The 19157-nt window shown below is 33.7% G+C and overlaps 1 protein-coding gene across 10 annotated transcripts in view; it reads left to right on the top strand.

Annotated features, from left to right (window-relative positions):
* Nucleotides 1-19157, top strand: part of Patronin (calmodulin-regulated spectrin-associated protein patronin) — an 88675-nt gene that overhangs the window by 40303 nt on the left and 29215 nt on the right. For all 10 annotated transcript variants that reach the window (XM_089651632.1, XM_089651627.1, XM_089651631.1 and 7 more), the window contains exons 3-5: nucleotides 13182-13397; nucleotides 16009-16203; nucleotides 18268-18521. In XM_089651632.1, the coding sequence (XP_089507758.1) occupies nucleotides 13182-13397; nucleotides 16009-16203; nucleotides 18268-18521 (665 nt within the window). The remainder of the gene's footprint in view (nucleotides 1-13181; nucleotides 13398-16008; nucleotides 16204-18267; nucleotides 18522-19157) is intronic.

The following is a 19157-nucleotide window of genomic DNA, read 5'->3' as shown; positions in this document are numbered from 1 at the left end:
TTGTGAGGTATTCACTATAAAAAATAAAAAAAAACACTACCAGTTCATAAAACACGACATTTTATTTTTACATAACTTTTTTTTAATATTTTCTTTATAGTGAATACCTCACAAGAGTCCCAACTGCTCCCGTCTGGAGCCAGTGAGACTATGGCATCCCCAATTGGGGGATGTTGTGAGGCTGAAGGTAAGTGGGGAAGGGAAATAGGAAGGTGGGAAAGTACCTGGCTATTCAGACTACTTAGACTACTTAACTTATAACTAAATTGGCAAAGTGTTTTAATTGCTCTATTGTCAAATAACAGTTGTTCAAATATTATCATTGTGTAGGTTCATTACCCCATCTGTTGTGGTGTTTACGTAATTCTAGCCATTATTTAGTTTTGCAATCGGCAGGTTGATTGAATAATATTGATCTGGCTATAATGGCTGTAATGCTGTGTACAGAGTGATGTTGCGGCCAATCAATGGAGGAATAGGGTTTTTTAATTGCCATTGATGTAAATAAACATTCTCGAACTTACATTCAGATTAGTTTTTCGTAGAATTAGATACAATTTAAAATGATATTCAAAATGATGTCTATTTTTAGAATCGATTGGCGTCTTAAAATATATATTGTTTTACTTATTCATTTTCGGGAAATCGACTATTTGAATTTCATAATTTTGTACATGTATAGTAGGTATATAGCCAAAATAAAAACTATTATGGATTTCATCCTTGTGGATTTACCTCTAATAAGACAACATATAAAAAATAAAAGTAATGAAAATTATTAAAAAAACACACACAAAAATCGCTCAGGACAAGTTAGGAAAACAATTATTTTATGAAGAAATCAAATTAGAATACTAAGGACGGATTGTTTCGGAGAATTTGAACAATTCATCAAATTTCAACGTTCATTTTCGGGTTCTGTGAAAGACTTATTCAAGTTCTGTTATTATATCATTGTAGGCTAGTTGCTTGACAGAACTGAAATAAAAACAGAACTTGAAAAAATCTTTCACAGAACTTGAAAATGAACGTTGAAATTTGATGAATTGTTCAAATTCTCCGAAACAACCCGTCCTAACACTATCTGATTCATATTAAAAATATACAGGATTTAACATTAATTAAGTTCAACACAGAAATATAAAAAACACCCCTGGAAATAATAATTCAGAAAAACCCCTTTTCAATGTACATACAATTGTCGTTTATTGGGAACCTTAATATATGGTACATGAGTGAGTAATTTTTATGTTACATACATTTAAAATTATATAAACAAAGCCTGTTACTGTTTCTAACTAACTTTTACCTAGTTTAAAATATATTTTTTCTCATTTAACAAGAGCCCCTGACGTAGGTACATACTCAAAAAAGGCCCTATATAAATTATCCCATATTACTTACTATCAGTTTTGAAAATGTTTATCAAATCTATGAGCATCTTGTGTTATTAAAAAAAATAGTTGAATAGATAATTTAAGCTCTATTATAGCTCATGATGGAAATGGTTTTGCTAGCTAAAAATATTATTGTTGACCTAAAAAATTTAGTTAATCTATCTGTGTAAATTTCATGAGGCCAGAGCTGACTGTTCGAGAGTGTTCTCTTTACTCTCAGATACGTACATAAATATTCATAAAAATCAAGGGGTTGGCAGCTGGTATTATGTTTTATCCGCATAATCTCACAGTAGCTTTATCTCTCGGATAAAGATATCGGGGACACCTGCTTGACTCACTGTACCAAGGTTGAATTGCAATGATTTCCTTCTGAATAACGCAATGCGGTTACAGCGCTTGACCAAATTGTTTCCGCTCTTGTCATTTGTAACTACTGATAAACCTTTGTTTACTGAGTCCTGGTCCACCATTAATGATGTCATCTATTAAATTGGATTATTCTTAAATATCCCGCTTTTAAAGTATGAGTTTAAAAAAATCATGGAATCGATTTTTAAATCAATTTTCGAACTAGACGCAAGAATCAACCATTTTATTCGTTTTGAAAATATGCCAACGAGACTTGTCGCATAAAGTCTTCCTATACATAACGTCATAAACGCGTCGTTAAAACGCATATTATTATTAAGGTATCATTTGTAGCCATGTACACAATCTTACACACTTTCCGTTTTTCTGTACAACCAAATTGTCTTCGGGTATAATTGATACCCTTTCTAAAGCAGGTTTTTGACATTGTTTTTACGCAAACTTTCTTCCACACTAACGAGTCGTTCTATAAACGGAGTGTTCAATAAAGTGCATATCTGAATGCACGTAACTTCAATTTGCGGGTCGTTCATTACACCTTACTTAAATTGTGTATTCCAATGTTTCGGTCAGCCGCATCTCGCAGCTCTTAGCCGGTCTAGGCAGGTTTTCGAGGAGAAAGGCTATGCACTATGCACATTGCACTTATTCACTGCATCAGGTCTAGCTTGCATTGCGTGCGTAGGTATTGCATTCACGATCCACATTCAATGCATTGAACTCAGTCTGATCTTAGGGGTTTCATTGCGGAGAAGCAATTACGTACTTAATATCTTCTCTTCTTGGTAATTTTGCTAACATGCGGTTTGTTGTTCGACAGTACATAATTGCATAGTGCACAATCGCACAAGTAAAAAAAACTTGTGTTTTGAGTTAGATACTTCGTTTTTTGATAGGATGCTTGCATTAACACCCCCATAAAAAGTACTACAACAGCTAACTACTAAATAAATAATTAAAAATTTTGTGGTTTGAATCAGTCATTTAGAGCGCTAAATACTAGATCTACCACTATAATTCGTGCTTTCAAATTTAAAAAAAAAATATCTTGATTCTTCATGTGAAGATGCCAAATTTCAAGGTACATCATCTTAGTTTGACTTATTTGTGGCTTCAAGAGTACGAAAAATCTATATAAAAGGTTACTCGAAGTTTGATATTAGGATTAAAGAGACATTTTTAATACTTATGATAATGTATTCTAGATGAATAAAGTAATGTAAACATCACGTGAAACATGTTATTACTAATTAAATCATCTTGAGTGATGCATTGTAAATGTGATAATACTATATTATTTCAAAACTAGTATTTCGTATTAGTTTTAAAAATTGAACAAATTTTAATATATATTTTCATACGATAATCTTTATATAATGTAGATCTATAAAAATGATTTATTTTCGATTTGATATGGCAGTTAGACCGTAAATGTCTTTCTAGATAGCGTGTGCTTTCGTCCGCTATGTATGCGCATAACAGACGTTACCAGCTAGCTGACTTTCAACGAGGAATAAAGCTCTTAACGGCGAAATCGAAAAACTCAGCATTGAAAGCTCTTTTATTCAATGGGTTTATAGAATAAGGTAATAATCTCGCACGTGGAACGGTATTACTTCCAGTGCAATCGGGCTTTTATTGGAATTGTTGAAAATGTATAAATTCGCACCTGCTGGTAATTAGAAAACGCTCGCAGGAATAAGCTGAAAACCATAAATAAGTTGAAGCTGTTGAGATTGCCTCACGACAGAAAAATCCATAATGTTCGAAGAAACTTTTATGGCTAGTATAAAATTTGAAGAGTAAAATTAGGTCAACTTTTCCATCGTGAATTTTTCATGTGGTGCCTTAGTACAGTGTTCCGCAAAGTGTGCTCCGCGGCACACTGGTGTGCCGTGGCCATTTGTAAGTGTGCCGCGAGTCCCGCGTCACTTCTCACAAAGTGCTCTGTAAATCGGTCTTTACTTTTCTGTCCGGCGCGGCGGCTGGAGGTGGCGTGGGTGGGACTCGATCGCTGCAAAGTGGCCGTGTGCTACGCCGCTACGCTACATTATCACGTGTGCTACACTACATAAGTGGGGTGCTATTGCTACATTATCACGTGATTGCGCACGAGCTATCGGGGTGCATGCGCGTGACAACATTAAATTAAAAAAGATTTTCAAATATTTCAACATAAAATTTAAAAAAGAAGAATGGGTAGCAAAACTTGCATATCTGGCGGACATATTCGCTCAATTAAATGAGCTGAACAAAAAAATTAAAGGAAGAAATTGTAAAATTTTAACGTCTTTTGACAAGATTGAAAGCTTTCGCGCTAAGTTGGTGCTATGGATCAGCCACGCTACCAATGGTAGTAACAAAATGTTTCCAAATGTCATGGCTGCCGATTCAGAAAAAAATGTGCAGGCTTTGATAGTGAAACACTTGGAGCTGTTAGCAGAAAAAATGAACTCATATTTTCCTAAGGGTGACTTGCAACCTATGGACTGGGTAAGAAATCCATTTTCGAAAAGCATTTCCCTTGGACATTTACCAATAAACGAGCAGGAAGAATTCATGGAGCTTAAAACTGATCGGACACTAAAATGAAAATTTTCTGAAACAGAGTTAGCACATTTTTGGCTCCACGTCAAAAATGATTATCCACTGCTGTCAAAGCGAGCTATTGCAATTCTATTACCATTTGCCACGACCTATTTATGCGAATTGGGGTTTTCAACTCTCACAACGATAAAGTCAAAAAAAAGAGAACGCTTGAGGACGATCGACGAAGAGATGCGAGCAGCGTTATCAACGATTGTTCCAAATTTTGATCGTCTGTGTTCAGTTAAACAGGCTCAAATTTTGCATTAAACATCTTTTCATGTTATATTGATTTTAATAATAAATATTAATAAAATATTGTTTTTGGTAAATTTTGGTTCGGAGTGGCCACGCTTATTACGAATAATTTTTAGAAAAAAAACTTTAGATGTGCCTTAATTACTATAAAAGGAAACTTTTTGGCTTGGTGGCGGCGGAAAAAGATGCATTTTAATTATCAATTGCGTAAAATTAAAATTCACTTCTCGAACCGATTCGGTGACAGTTCGCGGTCATTCTGTCACTGTTATATTGTGATAAATATCAATCATAATTACACAAACCCTGCTTTGCCAAACAAACCATTCAAAACCTGGGATTTTTTTTTTTTAAATTATGATGACATGCAGCTTTCGTAGTTTAACCTCAAAGTTCACCGTTATTCGTAATAAGCCTAGCCAATCCTATCCAAAATTTACCTTGTTTTTTTTTTTCTTTGGTGTACCGTTAAAATTTCTTGATTAGTTAGGTGTACCGTGAACATAAAAAGTTTGCGGAACACTGCCTTAGTAGATAGATTCATGGAACCATTTTTCAAAGTGATAAAGTAGGTAGGTACTTTATTAGGAGATTTTCTTCAATACTGTGTTCTATTTTTCAAGTGTAGTAAATATAATAAATCTCTTTGACAGATGAATTATTGGAGGGAAGACAGAAGGATTAAATAGGTTTGAGATTGGTTGGTGGTTAGATTAGCCTCTGACTGAAAATGTAGGAGAAACGTGAATTATACGACCCCCGTAGCCGAGCGTTAAGTTCCTCGGTTTCGGACCCACAGTTCTTGGTTTGGAAATGACATGATTTAATTTATGTGGGTCACATAATAAATATTATAGATTTAAACAAATTAATTAATGCTTTAAATATTATGTTTACGACACTATTACTTATAACCCCGGTGACGGACCACAATTAATTCAGAATCAAAACGTTTTTTTAAATTGTTGTAGCTATTATTTTGAGCAGATCTGAATAACCAGGTACTTCTCTTCTTTCCCTTTCCTTATTATTCACCTCCTCCACTTCCTTCAGCTCACAACCTTCCCTAAATAGGGATGAACAGATTCAATCTCTGCTGGTAGTTGGAAACTTTTGTGCATCACAATTATTTCCATTGCGGTACAAACCTAGCTTATCACTGAAAGTCGAAAGTTACTATCACCATGACAACCAGTGGAATACCGAATTAGTAGGCTTATGTTATGTGTTGCTGACCGCCGTCTAGTGTGACCGGGCACAAAATAGCGCCGGACACGTTTTTGGCCACAACTTCTTAGAAATACTATCGATTTGCACAGCAGGTTAATGCCTCCTACCTCGGCAGGCAGTATCCGCTAACTGCCCGCTTTATACGAGCAACCCTCCAGTCTGACATACTATTCAACCCAATAGTATTAATTTACATTGCTTAAATGGACATTGGCCTTTTATTTTCATTTAAAAAATTCTCACAAATGCTGCACGATGAATCAATTTCGATCTGAAATGAATGCTTTTGGGTTTATCGTACTACTTTCATCGTTTATTTAAAAAATGATTTTGTAATTTAAATTACTCGAAAGTAATCAAATTGTTATAGTTCAGTCAAAAATGTCATTATTTATTTATTTATACTGGGTTTTTACAGAACTATCCATTTATAACAACGATTTATAATAATTTATCACTGAGTTATCACCATCGAATGATTCAGGAGAATGCGGTGAATTTAAATGAATTAGAAGTTAATCTCGAGTATTTTCATATAAATTATGTTAAATTTAATCATTTGGGAGGTACACGTTATGTATTCACCGTGACTGACTTAATTTAAAATCGAAAGTTAATTTATTGAAATCCGGATTTGTTTTGATGTAATTAATGTCAGTACGGTGAATCCCAGGAATAATAATAAATAATATGCTAGGCATTCATTTTTTTATTACAATGTGTGCACCATATAAGTACATTCTTTTCATTGGGATCTTTGTCAATTTTCACAACAATTTTATTTCAATAAAGTAATTTTAAAATAATATCGAAGTGTGTGCATAATGTTATAACCAGCTTTTGCATTACCTGTGGGCGACGGTCTTCCGTAATCCGAAGCACTACATAATCGGACAACCACCCAGTGATGTGTGATGTCAGAATACATTGCTGATATTCTAATCGTATTTTTATTTAATCCAAGACGTACAACGTACCCACCAGACTATAATCTGTCGTTCTTGGGAATCTCGCGAAAGTACTTGCCGTGTCCTATAGTTAAGAGGAAGCTACAAGCCAAAAATGTGTATATTCTTGCTATACCTTATATTGTAGGTAATAGGCATTAAAATCGCTTGACAAACGGAGTCTAGAAACGTTCGATTTCAATTTTTATTTATTTTGTAAATAATTTTATAAAAAAGCAAAAAAGTTAATCAAGTGAAACTGTCACAGATAATCTTAGCTATAATTATGTATTTTTTTAAAGTTGTTTCCCATATGCGTTCTTACATTTCTATTGAAAAAAAAAAATTTTTTAGTAGTTTACATTTATATTTTTTTATTAGAGTTTATTTTTTTATTTGTATTCTACTCAAGCGAAACGATGGAAAAACCTTCAATTTATCTGAAGCATATTTTTTGGTATTCATAATGTACACCAATTCGTTATAAAGATTAATCAAAATAGTGATTTAGCATTAAGCTTCGCCTTCGTGAAATGTGTACCCATCGGTACTTGGTACCTGAAATCTGATTTTCTTCTGTATAATGGGAATTATACATCGTAGGTACCAGCTGGTGCCTATAAACCCGATGTTCTCTTGGCTCTCTGGAGTATTTGGGATTCAACTCACGTTCATACATTTGATGTAAATTTCCTCTGCAGTAGTTTAAACCGTGAAAATATTGGTTGGAGAAATCCGAAACTTGCATATTTGACAAGAGTGTATCTTATTTTATTCTATATAGTTTTATTAATTTTGCATGCCGTAAAAATTTCTCCGAATTTTTATTTTTTTATGTGCGTTTCGTCAGCAGACAGTTTTATTTGAACTTGTTATTATAACTCGTATAAAAGCCTTCGCTCGGAGCAATTGAATCTTTCTTGTTTTCATTGTGCGATGCAAATAGAACATTCATACTTTGGTGTGTAAAATATCTGTTTATGGCTCGAGGTGTTTCAGAGCATCAGAGGGGCGCGGTGGAGCCTTCATACTCGCACTTCATAATATATAGTTATAGCATTACTCTGACCTCATTCGGGGGCGAGTGGATGCATGTTCACGGAGAAATCTCATTTTTACTCAACCATGTTTTAGAATCGTTTAACTTTACGTTATTCGAACCATTTACCTAAACTGTTACCATTTTTTGTATCGAAGAAATGTTGCGTGCCTGATAAATAAATGGGATCATTATTTGAATTTACTGTAACTATTTTTAATACGTATATCTAATAATATTATTATACGTAATTTTAAAATTTTTTACGTGCAACCTTATCTTATGTTTGTTTTATAGCACTTCTCCGAACAAATTACGAAATGTTTTATTGAAGGTGTTGTTTATTTATTGTACACGACTTTCGTATCGGTATTTTTGTTCATATCACAAAGATCGTTATTTATTATTGTGTCGGTGCCTTTTCGAAACCCCCAATCTTATGCCATTCTACTCGAGTTTTTATTTCAAAACGCATTCCGTACCTATTTAACCCTTCAGTACATTTATCACTTTTGTTCGGTTTTCAATGTTTTCTGTGTATTTATATACATCTTATTTTTTAATTTTCCGTAAAAACAAATATTGTTTTAGGAATAAATAAAATTATCTTTCAGGTGTATGCATTTAAAATAAACATAACTATTTCTAAATAATAAAGTTTTAATATCAAATGTCAAAAACGCTAACCACATTTTTACTTAATTTTTTACTCCAATCATAGAAAACTTGAGAGAACTCGATATTTCGAAAACACATTCGTTTTGTTTGGGGGAATTTGTAAGAAAACTGTACCTTCACTTTTTATCTCGTTCATATAAAAAAATAAGACATAATTTTTAAAGTTCAACCGATTGTTACGATAGCGGCGCGAAATATGAATTATTAATTTTAGCAAATTTTAGGATTTTATTAATGGATTCCAGTATAAATATTTGAAGCAAACTGTAAAGAATTATTATTTCTCTTTCTACCGTTATGTATTTTATACAATTATGTATTTTCGTATGACAGAAAAAAAGATAAATATACTTTTATAAAATATGGACGCCCGGTCATATATGACCCTCTAACGCTGGAGGGGTTAAGTAATATTGTTTCTCTCATTCTTAAAGTTTTAATATAACAGCACCAACAATGAGATTTTAATGGATTAACACAGAAATAACAATAACAAATGGAATGACGCTACGGTCTCCAAATATGTTCTCATTGTTCTAAGCTTCCGGCTAGATTGATAAAGCGATTATAAAATATAGTACATTTCTTTAAAAATGCTGTTAAAATAACTGCATGCAATTTTTCGCATGGATCACTTAACTATGTCATCTGCAGACGACATACATATATTATACTCCAAAATTAAATCTTTCATTGAGATATTCATTGATTTTACCGGATCGTAATTTCAGCAGACTGTCCATCCGTATCTGCCTTGACTGCCTCAGCATCACTCGCATTTCTCGTCTAAGCGGATGTAACTAATCAAAAGGTAGAGAGAATGTTTTGAAAGGGTAATAATTTATAATTTAATATATCGCAATTTTCACAGTGCAAGTCGTTTTGTGATTTTACATATTAATCTTAATTTTGCTATTTTCTTTGAACTGTCATCATAAGTAGGGTCTCACGATTGCGTGCGATTTACCCTCAAAATGTCATTAATAATAATAAAAAATACAGTTCTTCGATCATTTGTGTAATGATCCAGAAAGTAACAGTGTTTCCCAAACTTTGACACGATAAGGGTAAAATTTTCCGTAGCGCAGTGATTATTCATTGGCTTGATGACAAAATGATTTAAATTTCCTGTTTTTGTTTATAATTCTTGAAGTATATAAACTATAAATTGCATATTCCTGTAGAAAACATTGATTACAACTACTTACTAGATAAATTGTCCCTATTAAAACTTTCTGAAAGAAGAATAAACACAGATTTAATATTACTACATAAAATACTTCATTACAAAATTGACTGTCCTGAGTTACTCCAATTAATCAGCATCCACATACCCAAAAGATCTTGCCGAAATTTACTACCCTTTTATTTTTACAACACCAGGACACTGTCTTATCAAAATTCCCCAATTCCAAGACTTCACAGTCTCGGAAATAAATACTCTGATCTGGGAGATATATTTCATCTTAAAAATAATCAATATAAATATTATTTATTTCAATTCTTTTATAGATCGAGACACAAATAGACATCTATAATTTCCGCAATATATATATTTTTATTTTTTATTTTGAATATCTATTTATGTGAGACTTCTTATCTTTTTCACTAATGTATCTTATTTTATTATATGCTTTTGTTGTAACATTTAATATTTTTTCTTTTTTCGTTGTATTATGTTTCCTTTATTGTTTTAATTTTGTAGAATCTATAATAACTCTGATACTCTACTATTAAACTTTGTAGTGTGTAAAAGCCCATTAGGGCGTGTAATAATAATAATAATAATAATTATTAGAAAACGAATTTTATAAAATATATTATGATAAAACTATACTAACAGACCGAACGATTAGTCATAATAGACCCGATATAGTTTTACATGACAAAATTAAAAAAATAACTTATATCATTGATGTCGCTATTCCAAATTCCTGTAACATTCAAAAATCTGTTAATGAAAAAATTAGAAAATACACAGATTTAGGAAACGAAATAAAAAGAATTTGGCATTCTCAGACTATAAAAATATTACCATTCGTTATTTCGGCTACTGGCATTATACCTAGCTCTCTCATTAAAAATTTAGGCGTATTAGATCTATCAAAAAATTTATATATAAAGATGCAAAAGTCGGTCATTTTGAATACATGTAGGATAACGAAAGATTTTTTAAATATTTATGTTGAGGGATCAGTAGGATTTATAGGCCCTGTTAGAAGTACTACCGAGCCGAACCCTCTGATATGAAAATATCTGGAGTCGGTGAATTTTTTTTCCCATTTGATCTCTGGTGAATCGACGTGTTGTTCTTGTATTGTTTTGTATTTATTTTGCTTATATAATGCACTTACATAATGTTGATTGACTAGATGATCATTTGTGGAAAAGTGAGTGGAAGGGTTAAGTTTTTCCTTTGGGGAAGATTTAACCCGGACAACTAAATCGGAAGTTTAAAAAAAAAAAAAAAAAATTATTTATACTAACTTTAAAGTAGTAATCTGATTGTACGAAGCACCACAGTACATATGCACAGGTTTTGTGCCAGGAATTTCCAAGTCAACGTAACTATTTTCAACTCGAAACTTCATGAGCCATGAAGCTTTGAAATCTTCATTTAACCGTCGAGTAATAAGACGAGAGGTCATGTTGTTTGTTCCATATGTTTTAATTGTTCAATGAGAAATAAGATTTCTAGAAATTGTGTTGAAACTACGGGCGAAGCCGGGTAGTTAAATCAGTTTTACGCACAAAATACAAATAATTTAACCGTTTAAGGCGAATCTTAATGCTAAATCACTATTTTGATTAATATTTATAACGAATTGGTGTACATTATGAATATCAAAAATATGCTTTAGATAAATTGAAGGTTTTCCTATCGTTTCGCTTGAGTAGAATACAAATAAAATAATAAATTACTCAATAAAAAATATAAATGTAAACTACTAAAAATTTTTTTTCAATAGAAATGTGTAAACGCATAAAGGAAACAACTTTTAAAAAACACATAATTATAGCTAAGATTATCTGTGACAGTTTCACTTGATTAACTTTTTTGCTTTTTTATAAAATTATTTACAAAATAAATAAAAACCAGTTGTGTGCTTGAAATCGAACGTTTCTAGACTCCGTTTGTCAAGCGATTTTAATGCCTATTACCTAAAACATAAGGTATGCCAAGAATAAACGCATTTTTGGCTTGTAGCTTCCTCTTAATAGCCCAGTTGGAACTCCTTGAGATCATGATTATGTTAATTCTGAATAATGTACGCGTTTCCTCTCAAAGTGCGTTTTGATTTCCACACATCAATTCAATTTGGTCACACTTTTCTCACGATTTTCATGAATAGATTTCCCACCGGTATTAGTTTTACTCTGTTTTCACCTTATTATTTAACTTTTTATGTGTAATTGTGCCGTGAAATGCTATGTGCTGTTAAGTTGTGATATTTGTGATTCGTTTTTTTAAATAATGAATCTCGTAAGGTTGTAGTAAATTAATTCAATCTTATTGTTATGAAGTGGTAAAATATACTTGATGCTATTTAGTAAACAAAGCTAGTCAGATTATGCATTATACTACTAATTAATACCCACGTACAGTATAATGCGCCATAACTAACTTCATTTACGTAATTTAATTGACAATTTTCTTCCATTACAGAAATAGGTTGTTTATGTTTTAACAAATTTTAACCTGAAAGGTGCTAATAATATCTTAGCAATGTAATTGAAGATGCAACTAACTGCTTGTGAATTGCAATTATACAAAACATTGCTATATCCGACCGCTTGACTTTATGAAGAGATGATTACAACAAGTAAAATCATTTTTTTCTCCTGGAAGATTTAAAAAATATTAACTCCACAAACGAGTACCTATTTTATGTGAGTAACTACTGCCAACTGTCTGGAGCCAGTGAGACTATGCATCCCCAACTGAGGTATGTTGTGAGGTTGAAGATAGCGGGGAGGGGAAGGAGATAGGGAGAAAGTACCTGGCTATTCAGATCTGGTCACCACACATGGCTAAAGCCATTTCAAGCAAACTTTCGATGCTGAACGGTGGTGTTTCACCAGGGCGATACTGAAAGTATCAACCACTCTGGAACGTTCCGCATCTATATATTATTAATGAAAAAATTGTGAAAAAATAAATTAATCAAATAAAATTTATTTGCCCATTGAACCCGTGACCTCCGGATTCGTAGCCAAGGATAGTAACCACTCAACCACGGAGGTTGTCAAATCTATGTTATTTTTGGGGATGCTGGGTAGGGGTAGTTTTAAGGAAAGGAAGGAGTAAATTTGGGTTTTCATGAGACCCATGTTATAGGAGGAACGAAATACAAAAATGGATTTTCTCACAATTTGGAAAATCTCAACTGTTTGCAAATAACATTGGGCACGTGTTTTGTGTGTCTCCCGACCGTGTCTGCCTGTGGAATCAGTGATACTAGTTTCCATTCTGGTTTCCCGAAGAATTTCGAATAACTTCAGCAGAGCTGCGCAGTCCACAAAGGGAAAAGCGCATTCTTCACTTTGGCAAGCTTTATCAAACTAAAAAATGAACCGTACTTTCGATTTGTATAGCAGTTGTGTACTATTATAGAAAAATCTCAAACAAAACTTTTGTTACTGTCTAAAATAAGCTTTTTTCTCTTTTTGTAGGACCAGGAGCATCTCAAGCCGCCCATCATCGGCACGCTGGCTAACGCGGAGCTGTACTGCCTGGCGCTGTCCAACATGTACTCGGACCCCAACTATCACAACCTCAACCACTGGAACATCCTGCAAACGCTGGCCAGGAAGGGGGTGCACGTGTCCGACCCGGGGGACTGCTCCCTCACCGAGACGGTGCTCATACAGACTAATCCCATCAAGATGGTAAGTCTACCTTAAACTACTCATTAGTAATGGGAGTTGACAACTATTGAAAAAATGCTAGTACTACTATGGTTGGCAATTGTCAACTCTTGTACCTTTGGAAATAACACCAATGTGGACTAACAAATTTTTATTTTTATTGTATTAATATTGTTGTATGACAGATTAATCATCCATTTACAGTACAAGATTTATTATTTTAACATTTGGAAATAGATAGGTACAATGAAAAGTTCAAAGGTTTATAAAGAGTAATTAAATATCAGCTATTTTAGAACTTTCATTCAATAGCACCATTCCCTTTGTCATGCTATGCTGTGCTAGAACGTTCTGCCATGTGGTATCTTGAAGAAATCGTTCCAAATGCAATGGAATTGGCTATATATAGAGTTTTTTGTTATATAGATAACAATATTTATTTACTAAGTGAGAACAATCCAGTTTTAAAACTCAGTCAATTAATGTAAAAATACGAGGGTTGTCCCAGAAGTACCCGACCTAATAAATAAATGCAAAAAATTTGGAAAAAACTATCTTTATTTCTCAACATAGTCTCCATTTAGCTCGATACACTTTTCCCGAGATTTTTTATTGAGTAAAAATGTAAATTTTGGCACCCCTTGTCAAAACCAGTAGACTCCTAGATAGTAGGTGGTGTGCAGTGTGCAGTGTGCAGTGTGCAGTGTGCAGTGTGCAGTGTGCAGTGTGCAGTGTGCAGTGTGCAGTGTGTAGTGGGTAGTGGGTAGTAGGTAATGGATGGTGGGTAGGTGATCACTGTAATCATTAATATTTGGATGATTTTTTTTTGTGTAATAGTGCCTTTTTTATGAAAAATAAGTAGGGCGATGTGTGTATATATATTTTTTTACAGTTTTACAAGAATATGTATATTTATATGTATATATGTATAATAGATTTTGATGTATAATAGATTTTGTTACATATGTTTTAGCAAAGGCAGAATATTTTTTCTGAATCCGTATAAATTATTGACGAAAATGTCTACTTCAACACACTCTACTTTATTGAATAGTAATAATAATAATATAATGATCAGAGGGGTAAAATAGGCGATTGATAAACTAAAACGTTTCAATCAGTAAAAAGCATCCCAATCCCAAATCTATTAAGGGGCCGTTCAAGTATTATGTAAGCACTATAGGGGGGCAGGGGGGTCTTTGCTTTGCTTACTTTTGATGACATGTGGGGTGGGGGGGTCGAGATAGTGATTACGTCAGCACTGCTCAGCAGTAGTTATTTTTTTTTACACATTGGCAACCCACACATTTTGTATGTTTGAAAACCGAATACATATTCGGGGATTCCCACAAATAATTAATACGTTTAGGTACTCGCTTAGTTTGTTTAAATGAATATAATGTACATTAAAGTCCTCTATCCTAAGTCTATTTTATAAGTGCTGCTTATGAATCAATCAAAAAAACAGAATACATTAACAGAAAAATGCATATAGGTACCAATTTTTACGTAAGCATGGGAGGGGGGGGGGTAAGAGCTTTGCTTACTTTTGATGACAAGGGGGAAGAGGGGGTAAATAATTGTAATAAATCTGCTTACGTAATACTTGAACGGCCCCTAACATAAAAAAATTAAAGTCTTCCAATAAACAAAACTAAATTTACATACATGTTATATTAATTTGTTTTACCTTCAACCCAAATTCTACATCTATAAACGGAGCTTACTCCCAAAGTAGGAGCAGCTAACAATAAATGTAAATTTTAAATGAGACATCCAAATTTATAGTTGTGAGATGTATATGAATTTGTAGCTGTGAGATGTATATGAATTTATTTCTTGAGCTGCCTTTTATGAAATTAACTTTCATGAGTAACACACAGCAAGCACTCAAAATAATTTGCATAAAAGGTGTACTGTCTGAACCGGGCTTACGTTCATAAGATTTTTCTCATTTAAAGAAGACCTAGGGGAAGAAATATTAATCTTTTTACCCGCTCCATAAATTCAGACTATGACTATTAATAGGTCATATAAGGTTATTGACAGAAAAAAAATTATGTTGAGTAAGGTGCATGTCAAAAATATATTTGTCACAATAAGTTATTCTTTCATTGCCGTAAAGAATGTGTAAGTTTCTAAAAGTATGCATTTTTTGAAGCCTTATTTTTTCAAATTTTGGATTTATTTTTATATTTTTTAAGAAATTATAAACTTTAACCCTACATGAGCTTGTACGTGAATTAAAGTTGTGTGAAAAGAAATGTGCGTGTGACTCCTACTCAAGTCCTAGATTTTGTACTATTTATGTACAGAACCTAACGTAGAGCAATTATGATTGTACGCAATTTATTTTTAACTTAAATTAAAAAAAATCCAGAAAGATATGAATATAATATTGAAAATTATATTTGAAATAATTGACAGGCATCTTACAATGTCAACGTTTTACTTAGGAATTTTCACGGACAATATTGAAATGCGTTCAAAACTTCTAAAACCTAGCTCTATACACTGCACATTGCTGTGTACCTGAAGGTAGTCATGATTTCACTGTATATAGTTGGTCGTATCCATATATCCGATAATTTGGATAGATATTTTTTGTAACATTGCTCTATAACATTTCCAGAGTGCCCACATGGCGTTGACGGAGGGCTTGATGGTGCTGTACGGGAGGGAGGTGGGGACCAGGGAGCGTGTGGTGGCGGCCGTGAGGCGCTGGGGGGGTGCAGCACCCGGCTCCATGGGAGCTCCGGGGGCCCCGCCCCATGAGGAGAACCTGCTCGCATGGGTCAACTCGGCATGCCAGGCACTACGGCATCAGGTAAAAATTATAATAAATTTATTTAATGATGGCAAAAAAAAACTAGCTAATAACTTCTTTTTTTTTATGTTTTCTCTGGTACATTGGTGAAATATTGGTGACTCATCGGTGGTTCATTGATGGCACATTGAATGACACAAAAATAATTATTTTAAAACTTTTGTCTCTCTCAATGACAACACTAGGCATGCGCAGGTGTAGCTGTTGTACTAAGCATGAGCTTGTTATTTACGTTGAAGTCAATTTATTATGTGTTCTTGATTCTTGTATGCGAATATCAGATTTTTATATTTTCTCATGCTCCTAGTATAACTAGTGTAGCCAACCCACCAACTTGTGAATGCTGTTGGCGGATTGGTGACAAGACCTTTTGATGTGTACATGAAAACCTACAATAATCGGGTTGGCCGATCAACGTTGGCGGCCGTGTTCAACAGTCAAGTGCTCCTGTACACGTTGGGCCAGCGCACAGCCAACGTGTACTAGGGGCATTAAACTGTATGCTACATATGAGTGACTATGAAATTGTACAGATAAGTGAGTAAGTCTCAATCATGTCACTTCTTTCTTCGAACATTGGTAATCTTAGTTCCTTAAGTCGATCTTCATATTGCTGTCTTACAAATCTTATGGTATTTTCTGTACTCTCTATTAGATATACTTATATCCTTCGCAAAATATGGACTCCATATTTGGAAAGCATATTTCAGGAGAGGTTGCATTTCCTTTTTGTATATTTTTAACATCAAGTCCGGTTTTAGGTCATGGAAGGCTTTCCTCGTTGAACATGTTATTGAATTTCCTCTTTGATTATTTGATATATACTTTTCTAGTTAAGAAAAAAAATTATTGTAAAAACTGTGAAGAAATTACAATCTCGTCTCATAATATATTTCGCCACAAGAGGCATAAACAGTCAAAGAAGCTGCAATGTAGTTATTTTATCACATGCTAGATTTTAATCTCACACCAGACTAAAAAAATATTTGGTATCATTGCGAAAACTTGAAATCCTTGCTAATACACCTACTCAAAACCATTTTTTTAAATTTGCACCTTTATTACCTATAGCTATGAAAAACAATTGTGTATGTACAATAATTTTATCTACAGGGTTTTCCAATAAGAGGTGTTATTTTGATATTCAATCGTAAAAGATCAATGGTTTCGTTGCTTGTGTGGCACGTAGCGCCGTCTTGTTGAAAGTAAACGTTGTCCAGATCAATACCATCCAATTCCGGCCATAAAAAATCATTAATCATCTCTCGATAGCGCAATCCATTAACCGTAACTGTTGCTCCAACCTCATTTTCGAAAAAGTAAGGTCCATTGACTCTGCCGGACCATAAACCGCACCAAACAGTCACACGTTTAAGATAGAGGCTTTTCAACAATAACTCTTGGGTTTTCCGAGCTCCAGATGCGACAATTTTGCTTGTTGACGAAGTCACCGAGGTGGAAATGGGCCTCATCGCTCAAGATAATTTGCATTTGATTCACTTAAGTTAATTTGAATAATTTCAATGTGTTCTTGAAGCGTATATAGTTCCATTTTTATTAATGGCGTAGATTCTACTTGTCAAATGTCAAAAAATGACAGCTTCAAAAGTAACATCTACCAAAATAGCGGGTTATTCAAAATCTCTTCTTGGAAAACCCTGTAGTATTTTTATCTTTCTTTCTAAAATCTCTTCTTGGAAAACCCTGTAGTATTTTTATCTTTCTTTCTAAAATCTCTTGTGAACTTGATTAAATTGATACCAAAATTGGTTCTCTCAAATGCAAATGAAGGTAACCGTATAAAACAGAACAGTGACAAAACAGAACAAGACGATAGGTAAAGTTAGGTTAGTTTAAGTTTGTTATTTGCTTGTTTGTTTATTTCTTTGTTCCTTTACTTCACTTTTCTTTAATGATCTGTTTTTTCATGGAACCATTCATGACAGAATTTATATTCCCCTTTTACCTCTCTTTTACTTTACTCCGTAACTTAAGATTTTGCAAGCACACTCGTATAAACAAGTTTCTGAATCTTAAATAAAACACTGAATACAAAATTTTCAGGATGGCGAGGCCAACATCCTTCCGAGTCTCCCGCCAGTGGATTCGCTACGAGACCTCTGCGACGGAGTAGCTCTGGCTGCGCTCATCAGCCTGTACTGCCCGGACGCACTGCCGTGCTCCCATATCCGTGCGCCGCGTCTGGCGTCCGTGCAAGACTCCATCCACAACCTGACGCTGGTGCAGCAGTTCTGTCAGAGGCACCTGCCTTACAACGTGTTCCACATGATGCCCGAGGATATTACTTATATGCGAGGGTATGTTGGTTTCTTTTTGTGCTCGTAACATAGAGGGCAGAGGCTTAGTATCCATAATGGAAGATACTCTCAGTACCACCCTTGTAATGAATTGAAACACTGCTTGAAATGGCTTTAACTTTATTTGGTGACCAGATATGCATATATGAGTACTCCCCCACATTCCTCTTTGCCAACTCGTTCCTCACCCTACTACCTACTGGCTCCAGAAGGTTATATGCAATGTGCATATATCTTTACATAAACTATTTTTTTTTCAGTTTCTATATTAGTAAGGTTTTCACATACTCGGTCATTTATGAATTGAATAATATTTTCACAATGCGTTTTAGTAAGGCTGTTAGTGTGTAAAGCAGCAAAAAAACAAGGAAAACAATTTTTTTTAAGTGAAGTCAAGTTAATCATTAAATTTATTATTAATTATCAAATTAATTCACTTTTATACAGTGTTCACATAAAAAAATAAGCAAAATGTAAAATACGGAGCAAATGTGTGGTTCTTTGAACCTTGAAGTCCAAAAGCTTCTACAATGCTGCTCAAATTATAAGCATGAGATGGTTTTTTCAAAAGCACAAACAAACAGAATTTTTATTTCTTTCATATTTTGTTATTTCCTCGTCCAAGATACAAATAAG

This window comes from Hesperophylax consimilis, chromosome 4, assembly GCF_061612785.1.
Source record: "Hesperophylax consimilis isolate HC1 chromosome 4, BYU_Hcon_1.0, whole genome shotgun sequence".
Taxonomy (NCBI): domain Eukaryota; kingdom Metazoa; phylum Arthropoda; class Insecta; order Trichoptera; family Limnephilidae; genus Hesperophylax; species Hesperophylax consimilis.
This window is presented reverse-complemented; position numbering and strand designations above follow the sequence as displayed.